The 26652-nt window shown below is 38.1% G+C and overlaps 1 protein-coding gene across 6 annotated transcripts in view; it reads left to right on the plus strand.

The window, feature by feature from the left end:
- Positions 1–26652, plus strand: part of magi2a (membrane associated guanylate kinase, WW and PDZ domain containing 2a) — a 258295-nt gene that overhangs the window by 185120 nt on the left and 46523 nt on the right. For all 6 annotated transcript variants that reach the window (XM_051107367.1, XM_051107368.1, XM_051107370.1 and 3 more), the window contains exons 9-10: positions 4841–5023; positions 12674–13291. In XM_051107367.1, the coding sequence (XP_050963324.1) occupies positions 4841–5023; positions 12674–13291 (801 nt within the window). The remainder of the gene's footprint in view (positions 1–4840; positions 5024–12673; positions 13292–26652) is intronic.

Below are 26652 nucleotides of genomic sequence, written 5' to 3' on the forward strand. Positions count from 1 at the left end.
GTTAAACCATCATACCACTCTAGCTTAGGCACACTGAAGACATCTTAATAACACTTATCTGCTCTCCATGTAATGACATGTTTAACATCAAATCTGCTTAAATTGCTGATTGAGGTTTGATATTCATGACTATTATTATATTACTCCTGTGAGCTTAGTGTCTGTCTCTATAGTAACACAACTAAGCTCAGACGTCGTCTTTGGTCGTGCACCATCTGTGTGTGAACTTATTGTTCAGAATATTGCTTCCTTAGAGCCATACCTTTGGTATTATTCGTTTTACTTCACCCAAGAATGAAAACTGTGTCAATATTTATTTGCGCTCATGTTTTTTCAAACCTGAATGACTTTCTCGAAACACAAAACAAGAAATTTTGAAGAGCTTGTCTTCTTTCTGTGCAGTTACAATGAATGTTAACTGAATTTAAAACATCAAAAACGATGCCAAATCACCATCATATATCAAAAAGTACTTCTGTTTTCAGTTTTCTGTTAAAGTCATTATTCTCTGAATATATTCCCCTTGGATGAGCTGTTAACCACTGTGACTGGATCGTCAGTGAACTGAAGTACTCAAGTTGAGAACCAAATCAGTCTGAGTCTGCTTCTTTTAACCTGATCATCTGATTTATTGGCAACATTTATTTGCAGATTGGACATAATTGATTCTCTAAAGAGTTTTCATGAATGTGCCAAGATAGTTTGTAAAAAAAACCCCACAAAGTTATATGGACTACTCTTATACTTTTAAGCCGCTTTTCCACTGTGTGGTACAACTTGGCTTGGCTCGCTTTACTTTGGCTCGGTTTGCTTTTCCACTGCAGTTTAGTGGGTGGGATTATAGACTGGTCATTACAGTTGCATCGCCACCTCATCTACTGACCATGATACAGCCATTTCTTTTTTTCAAATTGAGTGTGACATTTAAAGCAAGTCGTTTAAAATAAGTAGTGCGACTATTTAGACTATTCAGTCGCAAATCAAATGATGTTGTTAATGATGGTTCTCCCTGATCTACATTGTTTACACATCTCATTTTAGTATTGGTACAGCTCGCTCAACCGAGGTAAAAGGAAGCCATACTGAGCTATACCATGCAGTGGAAAAGTGCCATTACAGTACTGTTGCATCCTTTTTGAAGTGTGAAAGCTTTTATCTCTAGTCACTCTAATTGCATGGGGGAAAACAGCCAGTATGTTATTCAAAATTTCTTCTTTTGTGTTTCATGAAAGAAAGAAAGTCATTCAGATTTGGACGGACATGAGGGGGAGTAAATAATGATGGAATTTTCATTTTTTGCATAAACTAATCCTCTAAATCTACCTGTACAGTTTATTTGAGCTAAGCCTGAATGCTTCCTGTTTTCTTTGAGACTCAGTTATCCATTAAGAATGTGTCTCCTTTCATAGTATGACCTTGGACTGATTGTGGTTAGAAGTATTTCTTGCAATAATTCCTGTTTAAGTTAATCCATTCAGCATGGTCATGCTGTTACTTGCATGAAGGTAAGAAGGAAAGTATGTTCAACCAGAATGGTGTGAACAAGAAGAATTTCTCTAGCTTGTTTCAGTCCTTCTTTCAGAGAGAGCAAGCTACGCTTGAAACCTCCAACTTACGCTGTATGGCCAAAGAGTTACACGTGGGCATCTGAACACCACATATGTGACTAATACACATTTAATGTCATAGCCATTAACAAGCAGTAGATCCTCCCTAATGGTGCGTGCACACCAAAAGCGAATTCAATTATTTGTGTGGGTAGATTACATACAAAGTCAATGCAAAGATGTGAATAGATGTAAATTTGTGCCGGGGGACATGGATGATGCAAATTGGGTGACGTAATTGTGATATACAGCTCAAACACATCTTCCATGCAAGCTGAAAAATTTGAACTCGAGTGGAAAATTTCAAGTTCATCCCACATCTCCTGCTCCTGGAGATCCACTGACCTGCAAAGTTTCTGTCCAACCTGCTTCAGCACACCTGGCCTGTGACTTTTCAAGTGATCCTTAAAGCTTGATTAGCTAGTTCAGGTGTGTTTCATTGGGTTGAAGCTAAACTCCACAGGAAAGTGGGTCCCCTGGAGCAGGGTTGATGAGCTATGGTCTAGAGCAGGGATGGGCAACTTCAGTCCTGGAGGACCGGTGTCCTGCAGAGTTTAGCTCCAACCCTAATCAAACACACCTGCCTGCAACTTTCTAGTGATCTTAAAGACAAAGCTTCCTCAGGTGTGTTTGGTTAGGGTTGGAGCTGAGCTCTGCAAGACACCGGCCCTCCAGGACCGAAGTTCCCCATACCTGGTCTAGAGCGATAACGCGATGCGAATATTCACTTTTGGTGTGCACACACCATAACAGCTCTCACTTTTCTGGGAAGGCTTTCCACTAGATGTTGGACCATGTCTAAAGGGATTTGCTCCTGTTTAGACACAATAGCATCAGTGAACGTCTGTGTTCCAGTTTATCCCAACGGTGTTCAACAGGAGATCAGGTTTGGACTTTGTGCTGGCCAGTTAAATTCTGCCATACCAGAATCATGTATAAATGGACTTACATAGTCGATCTGGAGCAAAATGGACAATAGAGGACTGAGAAAGCATTTGATCTTAATGTTCAGTCTCTCAGGTGCTCAGATGTTAATTGTATACCTATTCAGAGTGTACTACTTTAATCTACAGGAAAGCTTTGTTTGCCAAGTTCCTGGCTCAATATTCTTTGTTTGCCCTGGAACAGGTCCTAATCTTAACCCTAACCAACCCTAATCCTTACCCTAATTTAACTCAAATTGTATATGTCTGAAAGAAGAAGTCATATACACCTAGAATGTCTTGCGGGTGAGTAATTCATGGGGTAGTTTTAATTTTTGGGTGAACTATCTCTTTAACCCTAAAATCCAGTTGTTCAGAACATTGTTCCAGGACCAACAAGAATGTTCAACTTGGCAAAATCACCCTAGATTTCCTGTTAAAATGTGGCTCTTTTATGTCCATAGTAGGCCAACTTTGTATCCTTTAACACCATTTATCGATTTCCTGTGTGAGCTGAAGCTCAAAGCCCAGCCCTATGCCTAGCCTTAAACCTAGTTCTAAAAACAGATTGTTGGGAATCTTGTTCTAGGTTCAACAAGGATGTTCAAGTTGGCAAAATCATCCAAGAACTCTTGTACACATGTAACTCTTCTATGTCCATTATGTAGGCCTACCTTGTATCCTTCAATGACATTTCTCGATTTCCTGTGTGAGTTGAGGGTTTTTCTTCTCTGTAACAGTGGAGGAGAGCCCCTCCTCTGCCACCTTACCCAGGGCCAGACTGGCATACGTGGGTCCCGCTCCCGAGCGCTCTCACAGTCTCACTGACCTGTCCGAGGCCCCCCTGTACCGGGCCGGTGTGTTTGGACTGCATGGTACGTCCCTACGTCCCTAGACCTGACGCCCCCTTGTGCAAGAGAGGACTTCAGCAGGAGTCTATTTGCCTGGCCTATTTTTGCATAGTCCTCAAAGGAACATTCTGTCAGTTTCTAAAGCAGTGAAGACTTTTTGTTGGCTTTTTTTTTTTTTTTGGTTTTGTATTTTACTTTTTGCCTGCGCTTACAGGATACTCATGAGTCCACCTACTCTGCTGAACAGACCAGCATAACTGCTCGCCATCATATGTTTGGGATGGTCACCAAGTACCCAACAACATCCAACGAGTTGAGGGTCAAGTTAAAAGATTCAACTAGTCAGATTTTTTATCTGGATTTTTTTCTTTAGCATTCAGTTTTAGGTTTAAAGTGATAGTTGACACAAAAATGGAAATTCTGCCATTAATTACTCACCCTCATGTCAGACCAAATGAAGATATTTTTATAAAATCCAAGAGATTTCTGACCCTGCATAGACCACGCAACTGACTTTCCTCTCCAACTACATGGCTCCATTTTAGCATGTAACACCTCTTTTCAACATCCAATTAACTCCAGATAAAGTCAAAACCTGCTTTTTGCACAGTAAGAGGTAAAATGGTTTGTGAATGCCATTTTATGTAGACCTTCAAACCGTCTAGACAACCTGCCAACGTTGTATGTCCCTGTTATGTATATTAACAAACGAGGCTACTTTGGTCAACCAGCTGTACCAGATGTTTTGCTGGTGCTTGTCTGCCAGCTAAACCAGCACCAAACAAATGTGGATCAGCATGGAAATGTATGCTGGTCTTTCAGCAGGGTATCTGGACCAGCTATTGTCCCCAACAAACGCATGGCAGAAACTGCTAAAGGACTAGACCTGGCCTAGATGGTGGTTAAAAAAAAAACTTAAGAACCTCTCAACATGGAAAGTGAGATGGAGTGACTATGGCTGGCATCTTACTGTGTACTGAAGTAGACATCTCTTCAGTTTCGAAGAAGCAGCTCTTCAGTACAAAAGCTCTTGTGTTTGGTTACAGCGAAACGCCTTCTCCAGAACGGTTTTTGAGACTGCTTTTCTCCGCTCTGAGAGAGCAGAAGAACCGCTCTGCCTGTGCTGGTTCTTCTCCTGGCTTTTTTTTTGCTTAAGTCTTGGCTGTCCCGAGAGACGGCTCTGGACAAGGCTAAACACTGTTGAGTGTAACATTGGAGTATGTTTAAAGAGCCAAAAGTGAGGTTTGAGCAAAAAACAAGCCATCATGTCCCACTCTGCTCTTGTATGTTTGGCTGCAAGCAGAGCGCTTGGCCTTCTACCCACAATTCCCCAGTGTGATGTGATCCGCTGCTTTTTGATGGGTTTGGAGTGGCTTTTACAAAACAACCCATTAATTTCTGGATATCTTCTGCTTGATTACAATCTCATGTTTCTATCTGCATTTCTTCGCCCTGGCAGAGAAGCCTCTGTTCACGCGGGACCCCACGCAACTGAAGGGCAGCTTTCTGTCTACAGCCCTGCAGAAAAGCAACATGGGATTTGGCTTCACTATCATCGGTGGTGACGAACCGGATGAGTTCCTACAGGTCAAAAGTGTCATACCTGACGGCCCTGCTGCACAGGATGGAAAAATGGCTACAGGTAAACACACACACATACACTCATGGAGGTCAATGTTTGAACGGCTCTAATGTGCTATTCTCACTCAAACAGAGCTTCCAGCTGGCCAGTCTTTCTCAATCTCTGTTTGTGCCCACACTACTGCTGAGCGAATATGTCATTTTATTGGTTGATAGTGCGTTAGGGACATCCAGGGGTTAAGAGCATTCACAGACAGTGTATTTATTGGCTTTGTATGTCATCCACAGCAGGGCACGTGTCCATTAATCACAGAGGTGCTTTATGAACCCTGTAACTCCAGTCCAGCCTAGTGGGAGTGGGAGTGTGACTGCGGCAATATTACTCTCACACACACACACATACATCAGCATTGAAATATCTCGTACATTCAGAGGGAACCACAGTGCAGAGTTCAGAGCATAGTCAATGCGTCTCCCGTGATGCTGTTTTATTGTATTATTGTTGTTGGTAGTTGTGAAAATTATCCTTTCTGCTCCTTTCCTCTCCTTTCTGCTCTTCTCTTCCACCCTTCATGCTCCCTCTGGACTCCTTGTCCTACTTATGCTGTTTTGCAGTCACACACACACACTCAGACAGTCCTGTGGAGGAGCTTCAGGTCTACGCTAGTGTGAAATATTCAATTATGCTGGATTAGGGAACTCAGAGAGGAAATCTCGCTCGCGTCCTTTGGTGGACACAAATGTCCTTTGCATATGGACATACATACAGTTTTGTTGATTTTAGTCCATGTGTGTTAGCTTTGAGGCTATCCTGTATGCTAGTTTACTCTGAAATGTTGCTTTAAACCATTAAAACCTAAAATATTAAAGGGATGGTTCACCAAAAAATGAAAATTATGTCATTAATTACTCACCGTCTTGTCGTTCCAAACCTGTAAAACATCTCAGGTTACGCATGCAACCATGTTTCCCTGAGAAGGGGAATGAGACACTGCGTCCCCTAGAGGACACTTTGGGGAGTGCGATGTTCCCATTCGAAAGGGAACGTCTCAGGTTACGCATGTAACCATATTTCCCTGAGAAGGGGAACTAGACACTGCGTCCCCAAAGTGTCCTCTAGGGGACGCGGTGCGAGGTTCCCATTCGAAAGGGAACCTTCGTTCGTCTTCGGAACATAAATTAAGATATTTTTGATGAAATCCGAGCTTTCTGACCCTGCATAGACAGCAACGCAACTGACAAGGCCCAAAAAGGTAGACATGGAAGAGAAGAAATTGTTGAATAAAGTTGTTATTTTTGTCTTCTTTGCGCACAAAAAGTATTGTTGTAGCTTCATAACATTATGATTGAACCACTGATGTCACATATACTATTTTAGCGATGTCCTTACTACCTTTCTGGACCTTGAGCGTGGTAGTTACAATGCTGTCTATGCAGGGTATATCATGTAAAAAAATCTTAATTTGCGTTCCGAAGATGATCGAAGGTCTTACAGGTTTGGAACGACACGAGGGTGAGTAATTAATGACAGAATTTTCATTTTTGGGTGAGCTAACCCTGTAATGTGACTTGAGCATGCCATGTCTTCCTCTCTCTTCTGTCCTCCTGCCTAAGTACTTCCTTGATAAATTAAAACTATCATGAAGAGTGCTGGGATTTGCTGCGTGACATGCTTCACTTCCTGCGTCTTAAAGCCCTGCCATCCGCCCCATCCACGCCCACTATAGATGCCTCTGCGGCGCTGATGTTTACTCTGCCCCTCGCAGCTGTGCCCGAGTCCTCTCATAAAGAACTTAACAAGCAGATAATGAGTTGAATCAGGTGCACCAGTGTGCTGCTGAGGGACAGGAAGCACACAAGTCATACGCCTGCTGGAGGATCTCTGTATTTGATGTTTAGAGCTTCATTTGAATAGAAAGTCTATTGTGGCTCAGCAGCGATGTTTAGGGGATTGTGTATTGATTGTGTTTGTTTAGAATGCCAGTCACAGAGCAGTGCTCCTCTGGGTTTCCATGCATGCACAGACATAAGATGTCTCAGACGTTTGTTCCCAGAGCTCCTCTTATGTTGTCTCTCTGTCATTAGTTTTACACAGCCCCTCTTTCTCTTCAGAACAAGACTGTAGTTCAGCTGCAGAGTTTATAGTTTTTTAATAAGTAAAAATCCTGTCATTAATTATTCACCCTTGTGTCGTTCCAAACCAGTAAGACCTTCGTTCATCTTCAGAAGACAAATTAAGATATTTTTGATGAAATCCAAGAGTTTTCTGTCCCTGCATAGAGAGCGATGCAACTACCATGTTCAAGACCCAGAAAGCTAGTAGACTTTGTTAAAGGAGAAGTTCACTTCCAGAGCAAAAAATTACAGATAATTTGCTCACCCCCTTGTCATCCAAGATGTTCATGTCTTTTTTTCTTCAGTCAATAAGAAATTATGTTTCTTGAGGAAAAATTCAGGAATTATTTCCATATAATGTACTTAAATGGTGCCCCCAAGTTTGAATTTCCAAAATGCAGGTTAAATGCAGCATGGCTCTAAACGATCCCAGCTGAGGAAAAGGGGTCTTATCTAGCAAAATGATCAGTCATTTTCAAAACAAATTGACAATTTCTATACTTTTAAACCTTAAAAATGTAAGAATGTAATGTAAGTTTTTTCAATATGGTCAATACAGTTAGGGTATGTCGAAAAACTCCCGTCTCCCACTACCCTACCCTAATTGACCCGGATTACACAGGCTACGCATGCGCATTGCAGAGACGAGACAAGAAGAGCATTTGAGGTTAAAAAGTACACTGGCCTCCAAAAGTTTAGAAACACCCCTGGCAAAGTGTGGTTTTGGACGATATCAGCATAAATCCTTATAATTTTTTGGTGCAAATACATTGAAGTAACTTGACATTATCGTTGAAGAGCAGCAATAATAATTTTCATTTTGATTACATAATAATGGCAATATATACATGTCAAAGTCAGACATGCCCCTTTGCCAGCTGTGATGCCTGGTTACTGGTTTAAACTTGGCCCAGTTTCCTATAAGATTTTTGGGTCAGCACACCTTAATAGCTTCAACAACTGATTGCCAATTAAGTTAGGAATACAATGAATTTAGGCCCAGTTTATGCAAAGTTTATGCAAAGTAGCTGCTAATGGTGGATATTTTGATTAATCGAAAATTTAAGTTTTTTCTATGTATAAACTGTTTATGTAATAAAATAAGTTTTTATAGTTTGTGTTGTCCCTTATCAGTGTAAAATTATCACAAATTAAAAAAGATTCATGCCAATGTTGTCCAAAACCCAACTTTTCTAGGGCGTTTCCAAACTTTTGGAGGGCAGTGTATATAAATTGTCAATTTGTTTAGAAAATTACCGATCGTTTTGCTAGATAAGACCCTTTTTTTTCTCGGCTGGGATCATTTAGAGCCATTTGAAGCTGCATTTAAACTGCATTTTGGAAGTTCAAACTTGGGGGCACCATTGAAGTCCACTATATGGAGAACATTCCTAAAATGCTTTCCTCAAGAAACAATTTCTTATCGACTGAAGAAAGAAAGACAGGATCATCTTGGATGACAAGGGGGGTAGTAAATTATCTGTAAATTTTTGTTCTGGAAGTGAACTTCCTTTTTTAAAATAGTCCATGTGACATCAGTGGTTTCACTGTAATTTTATGAAACTATGAGAATTACGAGAAGCTACGACTGTATTCAACAATTTCTTGCCTGCATCGTGGTACTCTTGTGAGTACGCGTTAAAGACTGCAAAGAAAAGAAGTTTTAAATAAAGTTATTTTTGTTTTCTTTGTGCACAAAAAGTATTCTCATAGCTTCATAACATTAAGGTTGAACCACTGATGTCACATGGACTATTTCATCCAACCTGATCTCATGATGAAAACTTACCTGTGGAACATCTTCGCAAGACGTATGTACCGCCATGTAAGTTTCATGACATATTCAATGTGAAATAAAGAGTGTTTGGGTTTTTTAATTGGAACAAATTAATGTACATATGGTATGTTTTGTGGCGTTGGTTTTGCACGTTAACGCAGTTGAAATGTACGTTGAGTGGCACTATAATTCTAATGCTCCGTGACGTTTTAAAATAGCGTACCATCTGCACTACACCTAAACCTTCTCGATAGTATGAACCAAAGCAAATGTGACGTAAAAAAGCAATCGTAAGAATGCAGTTTTAGCTTGTTTTTCGATCTCTCATCTTTCAGCTCTTTCTTTGTCAGTCATGTTTTTAATGGGTTTCATACCTAAGGATTCCACATCTGAAGTCCAATTCCGTGCCAGCTGAGCTACCAAGCAGGCTTGTTATGTCCGGAAAGCGGAACATATGGAGCTGTAATCATAACTGTGTACAAAAACAATTACAAGTGCTGTTTGACTGCCTCTAATGTTCATTTCTGTTGGAAACTGCAGTGATATGTACTTATTGGTACATATTTCGAAACATCTTGCGAAAAAGTTCCCACAGGTACGTTTTCGTCATTAGATCAGATAGATTTTATCGATGTCCTTGCTACCTTTCTGGGCCTTGAACATAATAGTTGCGTTGCTGCCTGTGCAGGGTCAGAAAGGTCTTGGATTTCATCACAATATCTTTATTTGTGTTCTGATGATGAACGGAGGTCGTACACGTTTGGAACGACATAAGGTTGAGTAATTAATGACTGAATTTTCATTTTGTGGTCAACTATGCCTTTAATGTTTAAATCAGACACACTGTTAATACATCTCTATTTATATGCTCTCATACTAGTCACATAAAAGGAGATATATCCCAGCCTAAGTGTATTTACACAATTTTAGTGGCTCCCATTATTCAGTGTCATCATTCACAAGCATATCATAAGGAACCAGAGCATAAAATGGGAGTTGTTGAATGTAGAAGTTTGAATTTTAAGTGGATGATAATGTCTTGTTTGTAGGAGTGCAGTGATCTGGTTTGCCCTGTGGAGTTTCAGCGCAGATTGATGCTGACATAAAGCTAGGTGTGAAACAGCGAGGTCACACCGCTATCATTTGCTCTCTGGAAGCATGTGAAATTATTGATTGGAACACCAGAAGCTCTAGGCAAATGTCGAACGTATTTACCGAGATTAATTAAAATTCCTGCACACAACACACAACAGTCAGAAGGGGACAAGCCTATCGATAAACGTGTACGGCACTGCATGAAATGTCTCCAGGAAACTAGTAGCACAACCGACACATTGGGCGAGACCCCGTGATCTTATTTATCCCACAAATACATTCGCCACATTTGCTGGAATATTGAGCATCGTCTCATTTCCATAATAATTGCGTTTCTGATATTTAATTCTTCGTCAGCATTCGAAGATGGAGGGCAAAGCCTGTATTAGGCCTGAAACTTACTCTACGCAAACGTTAACGCAAGCTCGATTTCACATTCTGGCAAATTGAATGAGTGACCAAACAATGGAAGGACTGGTAAACTTATTGATAAAAGGGAAGTGAAGATCACAATTAAGTCCTGAGGCATGACAATACTTGAGATTGAGAAAAGGATTGAGTAGTGTAGGTCCTTCAACTGGTGCTCTGTAATTGTCACAGTTGCCAGGGGAGACGACATGAATAAATATTGGATGACTAAAATCGTTGCAAATTGGGGAAAGTTTTTCACCCTGATTAGACAGACTGTTTTTATTTGATGAAATGTATTTTTCCCCTCAATAGCTGTTTTTGTGTCAGTTTTCTTTTTCGATTGATTTGGAACATTCTACACAGGCAGCGAGCCACACAAATACTGCTTTTTATGTAAAGCACACAGGAGATTTGACTCCTCCAGTTAAAAAATCTTAAAGGAATACTAATGGTATTTAAAGTTGGAACCAATCCTAAACAGTCCTAATGAGATATTAACACAAATAAGAATCAAAATAAGAACCGAAAACAATTAAAAATTGGAATTTCAGTATATCCAGCTTTATCTTACATGACTGTTAGATCATTCTTAAAATGCTCATGTTCTCAAAAGGTTTGGTTAAAAATTATGATAGAAACTCCATCTAGCATTTCAATTGATTGCTGTTTTCATGGTCAAAATGTATTTGTAACTTTAGCATGTTGCTAAGCTAATGACTTAGCACTCTCATAAACAGCAATACACAGCACCCACAAATAATGGAGCAGATCTAAGTTTGCTGAGCTAATGGCTCCACATTCTCATTGGCTCAATAATACACAGAACACAAACCTAATATAGCAGATATTCAAAATTGATAGAGTTAGCATGTTGCTAAGCTAATAACTTAGCACTCATAAGCACAAAAATACACAAAAATAATAGGCGTATAGTTGATTTGTGTTTATTATTGTAATGAATCCCTGACGAAAATTAACCATTGTTTTATTAAAGTAACCCTGCTGAAAAAACAACTAAAACCAGCCTAGGCTGGTTGACTGATCATCCAGGCTGGTCTTAGCTGGTCCTACTGGAAGACCAGCTGGAACAACCAGATAAAACCAGCCTGACCAACCTAGACAGGCTGAGAGACCAGCTAAAACCAGCTACCTCCAGCTTAAACCAGCTAAGACCAGCTAACCAGCCTAGGCTGGTTTTAGCTAAAGTGTAGTAACTATGGTTTTGCCGTATTGATTACCATTTGTATAACCATAGTTTTACTACAAATACCATGATTAAACTATGGTTAGTGTAGCAAGTCCATAGTTCTTTTGTGGTTACTATGTTTTTTTAGTTTTATTTATAGTAAAACCATGGTTAATTTTCATAAGGGGAACTTGTATCAGTACTTGTCTTAATTGAATATACAAAAATCAACATTTTTTGATTCGTCCACCACCTTGGATCCATTTTATCACTGTGCCTCATTGCAATGCATTCTAGGAATGTGGTATTTATTTTTATATTTTATATTTTTACATGAACAATGTTATCAGTATTTTATTTATTAAAAGCAATTATAAAGTTTAAGCATTTTACATTTATTCCTGAATAACAACTCAAGGCAGTATCAATTTAAACAATATTTTTTATTTGTGAGCGCATGGTCTTTTTAATAGTTATATTATTGAATTTTTCAGATCATCAGTCATCAAAACTTGGTAGATACTGATCACAAAAACGGAGATTTACTTTAAATTTCACAAAGCTTATTACTCACTAAAAACTCCCACAAATCATTTTTTCGTGTCATTAAGTCTTATTTTGATGTAACAAAGTGGTTATATCCAAGTGTGTGAGTTGTTTACTTACTTTTTTAAATTAATCTTCCCATTAACACCATTATATCATCCATTCAGACTAATATGCGATGCATGAACACAAGAGGCAGGATTTATCGCATGAACCAATCACAGCTGAAAATAACGTCATATCCAATCATACCGCAATGGAGGCATTGCTTCCTCTCACTTGACTTTCCCCCATTCATTCTCAGTTACCCCCCAACAAAATCACAGCACGCTTTAGGGGGTCTGTTAAAACTCAGTGTGTTCAGGGGAGGGGAGAGAGACGCGGACTCCCGCTGTAACTTTACCTGCTGGTGTCGCTGTTGGACAGTGTTTATTTAGAAAAAACGTGTGATCTATACACTTTTTAGTGTTAGATTTTGTAATATTGACCTATTTTTGTACTACAAATTTGAGGAGGCATTGCCTCCTCGGAGGAAACGCCCCTGATATCTACCAAAGTCTTTGTGTTTAATTGATTTCCAGGAGATGTGATCGTCTACATTAACGACGTCTGCGTCCTGGGCACCACCCACGCTGACGTGGTGAAGCTTTTCCAGTCAGTGCCAATCGGACAAAGCGTAACCCTCGTTCTTTGCAGGGGTTACCCTCTTCCGTACGACCCAGAGGACGCAGCCAACACTTTGCTGTCCCCCCTCGGCCTAATTGATCGCCCTCTGCTGGTCAACGGACGGAACAGCTACGACAGCTACATGGAATACATCTCCCGCACTGCTCGTTTCGTCGACCCACTCCAAGCAACGCTGGCGCAGCCTCACCCTGGAGACACCCACCTGGATGCCGGACCGCTGGAGGATAGTGTCTCGATGGCGTCGTCAGGAGCAGCCGGAGGAGAGCTGTTAACGGTTACCATGGTGAAAGGGGCGGATGGGTTTGGATTCACCATAGCAGACAGTAATGGAGGACAGCGGGTGAAGCAGATTCTGGAGGCGCAGGGATGCCCGGGGCTGTGCGAGGGTGATCTGATTGTGGAAATTAACCAGCAACCCGCACTAACGCTGTCACACACGCAGGTGGTGGAGCTGCTAAAAGAGTGTCCTGTTGGGGCGGAGGCTACTTTGGTTGTGCAGAGAGGAGGTGCAGGTAAGGAGTCTTTTGAATGTTGGGTTTTGTGCTTTTATGGAAAGGCTTCCTAATTGGTTGATTAGTGCATCTTGCCCTTCTTAGCAGTTTTATAATTCACTCCTTGGCTGTCTCAAAGCGCTGAGTCACGCTGAAGAACAAGTTGTTTCTGCTTTCTACGACCTTCGCTGTGCAAAAAAGCACTGTGGGTAAAAATAGTCTCTGACACATAATTACAGTAGTGTACAAACATGCATACGCACTACCTGTGTGCTCAGTATATTTATATCCTGCGTACAGTACAAGGACTGTTGCATAACACAAACAAAAACTTTCACAAACACACACACATCTAAAATTCACAAACAAGCACACTTAGAGGATTAGTTCACTCCAGAGTTAAAATTTTCTTGTTTTACTCACCAAATTTACTCACCAAAATGTTCGTGTCTTTCTTTCTTCAGTCTTTTAAGTTTTAAGGAAAACATTCCAGAATTTCTTTCCATATAGTGGACTTCAATGGGAATCAAAGGGTTAAAGGTCCATATTCCAAGTTCAATGCAGCTTCAAAGCTCTCTACACAGTCCAATTTGAGGAATAAGGGTCTTATCTAGTGAAACGATCTGTCTTTTTCCAAATAAAATAAAAACTTTTAATACTTTTTTACCACAAATGCTTGTCTTCTACTAGCTCGATCTCATGCATTACGTAGTCACGTTAGAAAGGTCACATGTGACATAGGTGGAAGTACCAACCCAGTGTTTACAAAGTGAACATGCAAAGAAAGTCAAACAACCTTTGCAAAAAAGACCATTTTGAAGTTGGATTTGAAAATCAGATTTCAGCCTACCTTACCTTTTTTACGCCCTACACTCTTAAAAATAAAGGTGCTTTAAAAGGGGTCACCAAACTTGATCCTGGAGGGCCGGTGTCCTGCAGAGTTTAGATCCAACTTGCCTCAACACACCTGCTTGGAAGTTCCTAGTATACCTAGTAAGACCTTGATTAGCTGGTTCAGGTGTGTTTAATTAGGGTTGGAGCAAAACTCTGCAGGAAGCCGGCCCTCCAGGTCCGATTCTGGTGATCCCTTCTGTAGAGGAACCATTTTTGGTTCCACAAAGAACCATTCAGACAAAGGTTCTTTAATGAACCATTTCTTTCTTACATTTTTAGAATCTGAAGAACCTTTTTTCACCACAAAGAACCTTTTGTGAAACAGAAAGATTCTTCAGATGTAAAAGGTTCTTTGTGGAACCTTTTATGTTCTTTTATGGCATTAAGAAGCACCCTAGTACCCTACCTTTTTGAACCGAAGTGGACAGACAAAGAACTAGCTGTGCGTGACCTTTCTACCCAATCTCATTTTCTGAGGTGGCTAATTTTTGCTAAAACATATGTATTTTACAAGTTCCCTAATTCATATGAATGACCTACCCTTTATCCTGCCCCTAAACCTACCCGTCACTGGGAATTAGCCACCTCGTAAAATACATACGAATTTGGTTGTGAAATAGCGTTAGACCTTTTTAACGTGATTACATAATGCGTGAAGTCATAGACGGGCAAGACGAGCATTTGTGTTTGAAAACTATATCATTTTTATTTCTTTTCAACTGTATAAAGAAAGACATGAACATCTTGGATGACATGGGGGTCAGTAAATGATCAGGAAATTTTAATTCAGGATTGAACTAATTCTTTAAACACTATCTAATAAATTTGGAGTTTTGTGGCTTTTAGCACGTCTGTTAGCTTTAAGGCTAATTTATATGCAGGCATATGCCTTATTTACTGTTGCTCAGAGAAATCAGGAGATGTTACGCATGAGCGAAAAAGTTCCTCATATAGATTTTAGTCGTGTTCAGGTTGACCGACAGAAAACTGCTTGGTTTTAAAGTGACTTCAGTGTGCTTTATACATTGCTATGCTATTGACAATAGAAACTTGATCTTTTTACCTGTGAAATTTCAACTAAATTTTGCCAATGGGACAGTAAGACAGGCCAAAAGATACTGGCTGTTCACCCCTTGAATATGGCCCACCTCCAATCCAGGAAAGAAAACAGTAGTCGTCAAGCCATTTCATTGGCAATTGTTCCCAAAACTAATGGCAAACCGCTATTTAAAGCTTCATGTGTGGCATTTCTCAGTAATTTGCTTTCCGGCACACAAGCACTTCCTACACTCACGTACGCAGTGTCCCAGACACCTACGCTGTCTCACATACAAATTATGGTTTGCTGGTTCAGTGTCTAGCTCTCAAGGGGCATTGAATCAATACTGATTATTTTACAGTGCTGTTGATTATTGCTGGTGATAACTTGCTTCTCACCCGAGACTGATTTCACGTTCTCCCCTATTAATCAAGCAGTTGACTTTTCTCAGATTACTTCAGCTATTCAATAAAAAAGCCAGCTCTGCAGTCATTTTCAGTATATCGTTGATTCATGAGACATGGGACAAAACTAATTTATCTGCTATTAGTTTTAAAAATAGTGCTGTTTTGTGATATTTTACGATTACTAGAATGTCCTTATTTGTTATTTCATTTTATTATAATTAAATAATATTTTTAGTGTTTTCTTACTTCCCCCAAGACCATAACTCAATACTTCAAATATATACTTAAATTATATACAGTAAAACCAAAAAATATTCAGACACCAAATATAATTTTTGTAAGTGAAGATACCAAAATAAAGCAAACTGTGACATATTATACCCCAAAATTCTTCATACAGTAGACTACCAGTAAAACTGATATGGGACCAAAAATTATTATTATAAATTAAGTCAGGCACTTTGAATTCTTCAATTCTTCAATTGCTAATGTGACCTTTTTACACTACAGAATGATCAAAACTAAGCATTGCTTGGTAATTGGTCAAAGTATTGATAGTTATGCAAATATTATCATACTAACAGTTGTCTGATTTTTTGATTGATTGTAATCCATTCCATACTTTTCAATCAAAGTTATCTGAAATTATCAAGATGAATTTGTTCCTACACAATTAACATTTTATAACCACTTTCTAAACTACAGCAAATGAACTGTGATAATGTGAGAAATGTTAAAGGTGTCACACCACACCTTTAATACATTTTGTATTAAAGTTTATATTAAAGTTTAGATGCATTTTTGTAAAAGAAATGCTTCTATATGTCCTGACATAAGATTTATTTTAGAGTTATACTTCATCTTTTGGTTTTCACAGATGTGTGCTTTTGTGAGACTGACAGATGTATGATTATTTTTATGAAATCTGGCAGTATCAAAGTCATCCCTCATCCTGAAGGTCTTATTTTATTTTTATTATTTTGAGATGAACAAGGTCATACAGATATTGTGGGTGGATTATATAGTTTTTGTTTTATCATTGGAAATATAACTTTCTTTTATTTCTTTTAGCTGAGCTGAAAATGTGTTTGAAACCATCCGGTAGTACTTATGTATTCATTCATTGAAGTGAATTCTAGATTTGTCTGTATTGCAATCAGAGTGCCTTATAACAGCCAGATAGAAAGGGAGAGGTAAAGCGAGGGAATATATAGATAGGACAGAAAGAGAAGGAATAGAGATCTTAACCATCACATAAATATATAGATAATATGGCAGAGTCAAAATAGCATTAAATCAAGAGTAATCTTTGAAGGACTTTGTTTTTTAACAACATTTTCAAGACATTTTCCCCCAGTTCTCATTTCTATGTGATAATTTTTAACTACTGTAAATTACATTTTGACAATTTTTTTAAACGTATTCAAATCTGTTATTATCATTCATTAATAGAAATACAGCAAATGCTACAATGATGTATACATATTTGAACTTATTATTTTCATGTTACAGTAATAAGAATGAGACACTATATTTTGCAACTCTTAGGTTTACAGTAATTAAACAATTAAAAATAAAATTAGATTTTCAGTGTGTTAGAATTCATCTCTGAGGGTTCATTACAAGAAAAAGGTAAAGACAAGGTGATGAAAAGAAAGATCCAGAGAGGAATTTTGAGAGCTTATGTGAAATATTGTCTTTTCTCTGTGTCAGTGCAGGTCAAAGGTTAACGAGAGAGACATTAAATCCTCGTTAAGCCCCAGTGATCAGTATGCTGGATTACCGACTCTATGTGCTTTACATACAGTATGAAGTTCGAATACACTCCAAAGCACACAGATGCATAATTATGGTTGGAGCTTGTCTGGTATTGTGCTAATTATACTGATTCCAAAAAAGTATTGGGAAATTTAATGAACATTTAAAAATGTTATTGCGTTATATAACAAAATGTCAAAACAAGCATTTTTGACACTCTTAAAAAACACTTTTCAAGGAAAACATTTCACATTTAATTTGGGTTTTAAATGACAGTTCAAAATAAAGTTCATGTTTACTAAAAACCTTGGGGGAAAGGGAAAAAAAAGAGTTTTGAAGAAAAAACGTGTTTTATTTCTTTCCAGACTACACTTTGTCCAGTGACATTACGAAAAGGGTGACTGAAATGCCCAAATATTTAATTAATTTGTGTATATTTAAATATTTTAATTTTATATAGTATATTAAATGTAATATATTTATTTTTAGCAATAATAAGCAAACTTTTAAAGCCTGGAATAGCCTGGAACTCTATAATTTTCTGGATGAATGAACAAATTTTGGAAGCCAGGCTGCTTCAAAAGTAGCCATTCAGCTCTATTGTCAGTCAGTTTGTTTGGACCAGTAAGGTGTACAGATTAATCCCAAACTCTTTGGAGCAAATTACAGTAAGGTTATCGTGCCTTCAGCAATGTGAAGTGTAATGAAACTACATTTTGTTAAACGCCCATGTGTGTTTGCAAGGGTACTGACCCACAACCATAGCGTATGTTTTGTTTCAAGTGCATGTGGGTAGACACACTACTGTGCCACCAACACACCAACAGAGTCAGTGTGCTTGAAGGTCATTATGGTCACTTGAATATGAATATGGCCTTATGTCCTGTACATCAGCAATCTGTCCCATTCTTATCCTCATCACATTCAGACAGACTGCACAGTGAGCCCTGAAATGCTAAACAGCCTGTAGCATCACGCTACCACTCGAGATTAACATCCGTCTGTTCAAACATGCCGTGAATGACATAAGGAGGACAGAAGACGATTTGCACAAACCAACAGTTTCAGTCAAGCCAAGTCGCAGGGTCAGTTTTATTCAATGCTGCTTCCATCTGTATTTATCTGCACCTCTTCCTTTCTTCCGTCTTTTTGATGCGCTATACGCCAAGACTTCTGAAGCCATACAACTCCTTTATGTGAGGAAAAAATGTCAGTATTTGCTAGACGATTTAACATGTTTTTGTGAGTGAAGTGAGTTTGTGAGTGAAGATATTTTCAGTGAATGGGTTTATCCTATTCACAAAACCATTCTAGGTGATTCATTGACAAATCAGGCTGATCCAGTTCAAGTTCAAGTGACTCGATGATTGGGTCGCAAATTTAGACTGTGTTACTTCTGGTTTACTTGACACACTTTTTATGATAAAATTTAAGGGTTTAGGCTGGGATTTAAAAGTTGAAGTTAGGGTTGGGAGTTTGGGAATACTGTCGGTGTTGGTGCTGAGGATTAAGATTTACATTGGATGAAGGATTTTGATGTTTGGGATCATGGTTAGGAATAGGGGTTAGGTCTAGATCAGAGGTGCCCAAACTCTGTCCTGAAGGGCTGGTGTTCCGCAGAGAGCTACAACTTGCCTCAACACACCTGCCGGGAAGTTATGACTATGCCTAGTAAGTTCTTGATTAGCTCGTTCAGGCGTGTCTATTTGGGGTTGGAGCTAAACTCTGCAGGACACTGGCCCTCCAGGACCAAGTTTGGGCACCCATGGTCTAGATTTTAGGGTTTGGGATTGTAGTTGGGTCAGGGTTCAGTGAAAGGATCAGGCAGTTCATGATGGATTTGGTTTGGGGTTTCGAATTGGAGTTGGTGTTGAGGGGTAAGATCCACATTAGATAAAGGGGTGGGAATAATGAATTTGGGATCATTGTTAGATGTAGGGGTTAGGTCTAGATTTTAGGGTTTGGGATTGTGGTTAGGATCAGGGTTCAGTAAAAGGAGCAAGGAGTTCATGATGGATTTGGCTTGGGGTTTGGAAGTAGAGTTGGTGCTGAGCGTTGGGATCTAGGTTAGATGGAGGAAGGGCTGGGACTAAAGAATTTGGGATCAGGGTTAAAAATAGATCTATAATCAGTGTTGGGCAAGTTACTCTGAAAATGTAATTAAATTACTGATTACTGATTACTCCTTAGAAAAGTAATCGCATTACTGTTCTGATTACTTTATTTCAAAAGTAATTAGTTACATTACTCGTTACATTACTTTTTTTTCTGTACATCCACAAAATTTACGTGAAATAGTGAATTTGTGTGTTGCCTACCATCCCAGCATAAACGCTCCGATAAAATATTTGTTATTAAAGCATCAACATTCACAAACCGCTGTTATGGGCGGTTAGATGAAGGTGTGGGAGTAATGGGTTTGAGATAAGCATGATTGAGATAAGAAATAGGGGTTAATTTTTGAATTTTGGCGTTTGAGTCAGGGTTCAGTGAAAGGTTTATAGGGAGTGCATGATGGATTTAGGTTGCGTTTTGGAATAGGAGTTGATGATGAGGGTTAGGATCCAGGTTAGATAAGGGTGTGGAAGTAATGGGTTTGAGATGAGGGTTATAAATATGGGTTGAATTTTGAATTTAGCTGTTTGGGTCAGGGTTAGGGTTTAGGATCAGGGAGTCCATGATTGATTTAGGTTACGGTTTAGAATAGGAGTTGATGCTGAGGGTTAGGAATCAAGTTAGATGAAGGTGTGGGAGTAATGGGTTTGAAATAAGTGTTAGAAATAGGGGTTGAATTTTGAATTTAGGTTTTTGGGTTAGGGATCGATGAAAGTATCAGAAAGTCCATGATGGATTTATGTTACGGTTTAGAATAGGAGTTGATGCTGAGAGTCATGATCCAGATTAGAAGATGGAGTATGGTTGATGGGTTTCAGATAAATGTTATAAATGGGAGTTGAATTTAAAATTTATGTGTTTGGGTCAGGGTTCAGGGTTAGGGTTTAGGATCAAGGAGTCCATGATGAATTTATGTTACAGTTTAGAATAGAAATTGATGCTGAGGTTCAGGATTTAAGTTAGATGAAGGTGTGGGAGTAATGGATTTGAGATAAGTGTTAGAAATAGGGGTTGCATTTTGAATGTAGGATTTTGGGTCAGGGTTCAATGAAAGGATCAGGGAGTTCGTAATGGATTTAGGTTGCGGTTTGGAAGAGGAGTTGATGCTGAGGATCAGGATCCAAGATAGATGAAGGTGTGGGAGTAATGGGTTTGAGATAGGGGATGTAAAAAGGATTGAATAAACTGTTAGACTAGGCTTTAAAGTTAGAAATCTAATTTGTTTTCTTCAAAACTGGTCATAACTTTATAAAGTCTGTTACAAAAATTTCTGGCCCGATCTGAATCAGAAAAGTAAGACTGATTACTTCTTGGTTAACTGCTAGTTGGTCAAACTAGTTCTTAAGACACAGTCTTAACTTAAAGGCTATGTTCATGCAACTGGCACCAGGTGTTTCAGTTAGGGTTTATTGAAAGGATCAGGGAGTCCATGATGGATTTAGGTTGCGTTTTGGAATAGGAGTTGATGCTGAGGGTTAGGACCTGATTAGATGAAGGTATGGGAATAATGGGTTTGGGATGAGAGTTTAAAATAGGGGAATTTAGAATTTAAATTGGGAATTTAGTGGTTTGGGTTCAGTGAATGAATTACAGAGTACACAATGGATTTTGGCTCTGGAAACATGTTCATCCATCCATTCATTCTCCAAATCACATGCCCTATGTAGGGTCGTGAGGATGCTGGAGCCTGTCCCAGTGTCTCAGCCATATACAGGACAACACTCTAAATGGATGAATGCTAATGTCCTACTTGGATAGACTATGTTATGCCATATGTGAAATGAGCTAGAAAACATTATGTTCTTCAGCATTGACTGTTATAGCAAGATATACATGCAATTTACCAATTAACAAACAAGTCTTTTCCGTTTTACATCTGATCCTGTGTGAGTCAATGACACGAAGCGTAGCTCACTCACACAGAGAGATGTCTAATGCCAACACTTAAAGGCTTCTCTACGAATCCAATCAGTGGAGCGGTCCAGGAGCATTTAGACAGCCTATTATACGCCCTAATAAAACTGTCAGTGCTCCAGTAAAATGATGTGCCACTTCTTAATGTGCCGCAATTTGGCCCCTCTGTCTCACCACTGGACACCGGCCATCCTTTCTAATTACACTAGTGCAAATGAGAGAGTCTCTTGTGAACAGTTTGGTTCACCCTTTCTGTCTCTCTTTTTATTACGCCCCTTTTCTGTATCCCTGCTGATCGATTGTCATCTTTTCCTTCCTTTTATCTTTGGTGTTGGAGTCTAAAGCTAATTCTCAAGACTTGTCCATGGTGTAACAGTGGGTTGATTGTTTATAAATGTCTCATTCATAATGTCCAGATGGTGATGAGGTTTTACTGCCAGATCTCTTTGTCTCTGCAATAATTTCACTGCCCCACATGTCTAGCACTCTTCACTTGTGAAAATGCCCTTGGCTGCTGATTTAAGTGCATTTTGGCATGTTCCCCTGGAATGGTTATCCGTTGGATCTGTTTTTGAAAGGCTGCTCCAGGATCAGTGTCTCTAACCGGAATCCATTGATTACCAAACACTCTTCCAGAGCGCCATCTGCCGTTTCCATGATTGGCTTATTTAGTGAAGATCTTATTGTTATCAGATAACTGTTGCACTCAAATGACTCTTGGAACGCCACTATGATGGCCTTGGTATGACAGACAGCTCAACAGAACACTGGTTATGATGCCCAGAAGCAAGATAAAGGCTTCCAGAAGAAAATGATTACTTCATCTTTGAAATTAACGAGGCCAAATTATTTTTTTAGTTACTGGCGTCCATGCTTGCATTGAAGACCCTATAAAATTTCATTTTTGTGGCTTGCTTTGTGATAACCAAGCCCGCATAGAACCTGAAAACACAGAATTCTGCAAAAATCTGTTTATTTTGGCCAACATTTAGAAAGTTCAATATGTCCACACATTCCATTTGTTGTATATTTTCATAATACTTTCAGCTACCCATAAGAATGTCATATTTTAAGCTCCATTTAACACAACTGTACACAAAAGTAGCACAGAAAAAACTCAAAAACTCAAAAATTATGAACTATAAAAGTATGAACTGAAGGCAAAATTTAGAGACAGTTCTTCACCAAATTAAATAAATAAATAAATAAGGTACCGGCTACGTGTAAACAGCAATAGATTCTATTTACACTATGTAAAATAGCAGTATTTTCTTTGCAATAATATTAGTTAGATGCTATTTATATGACTTTATATGGCAATTCGTTGCAGATATTAGCACCTCAATATTGTAGTGCATTATAAAACAGACTGCAAAAATAACATATTGAGTGTAAATTATAATTTATATATAATTAATTATTATAATTATATTTAATACATATATTATTAAATGGATGCTGCATTAATGGAACAATAAAGCCTTCCCCATACCTACCCCTAACCCTAATCGATAAACACATGTGAGGCACTTTATTTTCCACTTTTCTATTTTTTTTTTTTTTTTTTTTTTTTTTTTTTTTTTTTTTATTGAAAGTAAGTGCCTTTTCGCTCTGATATGTGATGTGAAAAAGGAGAAGAACGAGGCAAAATGCGGATTCGAACTCGTTCACATCAAAAAACACTACCACACGTGTTACCATCTACAGCACTAGAGTCATTTAGGACTCATATTTTGTAATGTTGTCTAGTGCAAACACACATTGGTAGGTGGAGTTAGTGTAAATAGCCTCTGCCAACAAGACAGGCTGTTTGCACTTAGTGTAAATAAACACTCTGAATAAAATAAAGTTTTAATTTCTTTTGCTAATGGAGACTTGATCTTAAAGCTGTAGTGTGTAATTTCTGCACTGGTACTATATTGTTTTCAGATTGGGTTTCCCTAGATGGTTTTGCTAGTCAGAATACACAGATATCAACCTTGAAAAGCTCAGCATATTAAGCTAGGATAGAAGAAAAACCTACACTCTTCAGCTTGAAATTATTGTCACAAGGTTTTATTTCGATCACATTTGTGAAGCTGTTCCTTTGCTACCCATTTATATATTTGAGTAATTTAGATGGATGCACAAGGTGGTGGATATCATTCAGTCTTGTGCTTTCTGTCTCACTGTTGTCATGGCCACCAGTTAAGCATCTGCTATTTTGGTTGTACTATAGCTGGTGTGTAGAGGAAATGTTCTGTCTGGCTTAGCGGGCGTGTATTTGAGAGACTACACATGCAGTTTAAATGACTTTTCAGAGCTTGTATTAATATCTTGTATGGTGTGATCAATCCAGCTTATCAATTATCCTCTTCACTAGCAGTTCTGTCCATCCTAAAGTGTGTGTGTATGCATATGTGTATGTGTGAGTGTGTATAAAGAAGCAGATGACTCTTAGCTGGTTGAGGAAAACAAACGCCTCTCAGCGTCTCATCAAAGAGCTAATTAGCTCCGGCTCTACTGATATTCTCATTAGCTGATTTATACCCATTAACTCAGATATAGGCATGGGACCATTAGCTTACCAGACACATGCTTCACAATTTCAAAAGGAGTTTATGGGGAATTGACAGTGGATGTAAATGCACACACGCATAGACAACTCACATAACAGTAATATGTCGAGAACACTTACTAGCTTCTCAGTAAGAACAGTTTAGGGCAATTTGATAATGGATCTTCACCCACAAGATTCAGAGGTAAATGTACATAGCATATTTACATCACTTCACCAAAAAAAGCACATGTTTTGTCCAAGAAAGACACCTGAGAGGTCATATCTCATCAGCTGGAACAGTCACACTGTTGTTTACCTAAGCTGAACATGAATTAGGCCTCTAAAGGATCAATATTCACCACATTTTTATATTAATATTATGTACACTTATATTTTATATTTCTATTACTTTATATCTAAATATGTTATTGAATATCCAGCAATGCTGTTGAATATATGCAACATTCAGTATAAAACATATTGCGTATATTCTACTGGCAGCTTCATATCTCAATGTACTCAGCAGTCAAACTGCTGCCCGCTGGGTCTGTGTGTATATTATGAATAAATGAAGATTAATGCTCCCCATCTGATCTCTGTGCTGCTTAAATCTTGTTTGGTTAATGAAATGCACCTCAGTCATAAAGCAAACACTCGATGGTTAGCAAGTCGTTGATTTGTGGCAAAGTGGACATCAGATGTCCTGACTGTCTACAGTATATTTTCATCAGTATGCACTAGAGCCCACAAACAGAGCCTGGAAGGACAAAAAGAGATATTTATTATTATTAAAAATCACAATGTACAGAAAAACTTCTTTGTTCTATACAATGCAAGAAAATCGATATTATAAAATTGTATACAGTATATGTATATATACACAACTTCACAGCACAACTGGTTTTAACATTGTGGTAATAATAATAAATTTTTCTTAAGCACCAAGTTAGCATATTAAAATTATTTCGGAAGAATTATGTGACACTAAAGTGTGGAATAATGCCTATGAAAACAAAATAAGCCATAATTTATTTAAAATACATTTCTTACATACTAATTGCAATTTAAATCTATTAACATGTTTATTGACATACTGATCTAAAATTAAAATTCAACTTAATTTGGAGTATTTCTTTACTGCACAATGCACATTTTTTATATTATGCCTAAAATGGGTTTTAATATCACTATTAATAAGGATTGTAACATCTCTGTATAATATCAGCCTTTAAATGCAAGATATTTGAAGTGTACCTGAAGTATACTTGCAGTAGTTACACTTTAGCACAATCAAATATACTTCAGTATCTTTCGTTGGACTTCAGCACTACTTTTGCACAATTAAAGTGCAGACTTTAAGTAAAGCAGTTTAGTATTCCAAAATTGCAGTTGCAGGGTATTTTTATTAAGTTTGTACCCTGCCCTCCAAAAGTTTGTAAACGCCCTAGAAAAGTGGGGTTTTGGACAATATTGGCATGAATCCTTTTTAATTTGTGATAATTCTGCACTGATAAGGGAAAACACAAACTACGATTCATCAAAATATCCACCATTAGCAGCTATTTCAGCTCTGCATAAACTGGGCCTAAATTCATTGTATTCTAAACTTAATTGGCAATCAGTTGTTAAAGCTATTAAGGTGTGCTGACTCAAAAATCTTTTAAAAACCTTGGCCAAGTTAAAACCAGTAACCAGGCATCACAGCTGGCAAAGGGGCATGTCTGACTTTGACATGTATATATTGCCATTATTATGTAATCAAAATTAAAATTATTATTGTTGCTCTTCAACGATAATGTCAAGTTACTTTAATGTATTTGCACCAAAAAAATTATAAGGGTTTATGCTGATATCGTCCAAAACCACACTTTGCCAAGGATGTTTCCAAACTTTTGGAGGCCAGTGTAAAAATGTAAATGTAAATGTAAATTGCTTTTGGTATTGCTTTTGATATTTTGCACAATAAATCAATTAAAACGTTTTTGTTTATACTATACAGAAATAGTTATGGTTAGATTTAGAGGTAGGAATGGGATTAGTGACTAAAAATATCTTTTTAATGCTATATTTTTATTAAAAGAGTCATTTCCCTGCATATTTCGGTCAATTATATTTTATATCTTTCTATATTTGCTATAAAATGGGTAGGTTTGGGGGTAGGTTGTAAGGTATAAAAATCTAAACTGTTTATCGATAAAATGATAATGTATTGATACAAATATCTTCATTTTTATAAAAGATCTGTGAATATTTGACATTTTTAAGCTAAAAGTAGGTAGCCATAAATGCATTTTTATGTTTTAAACTATAAAATACATTAGTAAACATTAGTAAAAATATAAAAAGAATTGTACGTTTTGTCGGCGCCAATAGCCTCATGGGTAGCACGCCAACATATAGCGCCGTTTTTTTCTCTCCCACTTTGCTTACTGTCTAACTACACTGTCCGATCTAAATAAAGGCATACAAATGCCAAAAATAAATGTTAAAAAAGTAAGTTTTGTGCTTGTGAACGTTGCATACGAATACCTACGTATAAACGAAGAAACCAAGCTGGCCAGTTTGCCCTGCTATATTCTGTCTTTAAAAGAATTCTGCACTGTAGGATCTTTTCTCCCTGACTCTTCTCATCCTCCACTCATGTGATCACCAATTAGTGAATAGCAAATTTGGACAAGGAGGCAGCTCTTCTATAATTGCCAGATGGCAGGATGTT

Source organism: Labeo rohita, chromosome 4, assembly GCF_022985175.1.
Source record: "Labeo rohita strain BAU-BD-2019 chromosome 4, IGBB_LRoh.1.0, whole genome shotgun sequence".
Taxonomy (NCBI): Eukaryota; Metazoa; Chordata; class Actinopteri; order Cypriniformes; family Cyprinidae; genus Labeo; species Labeo rohita.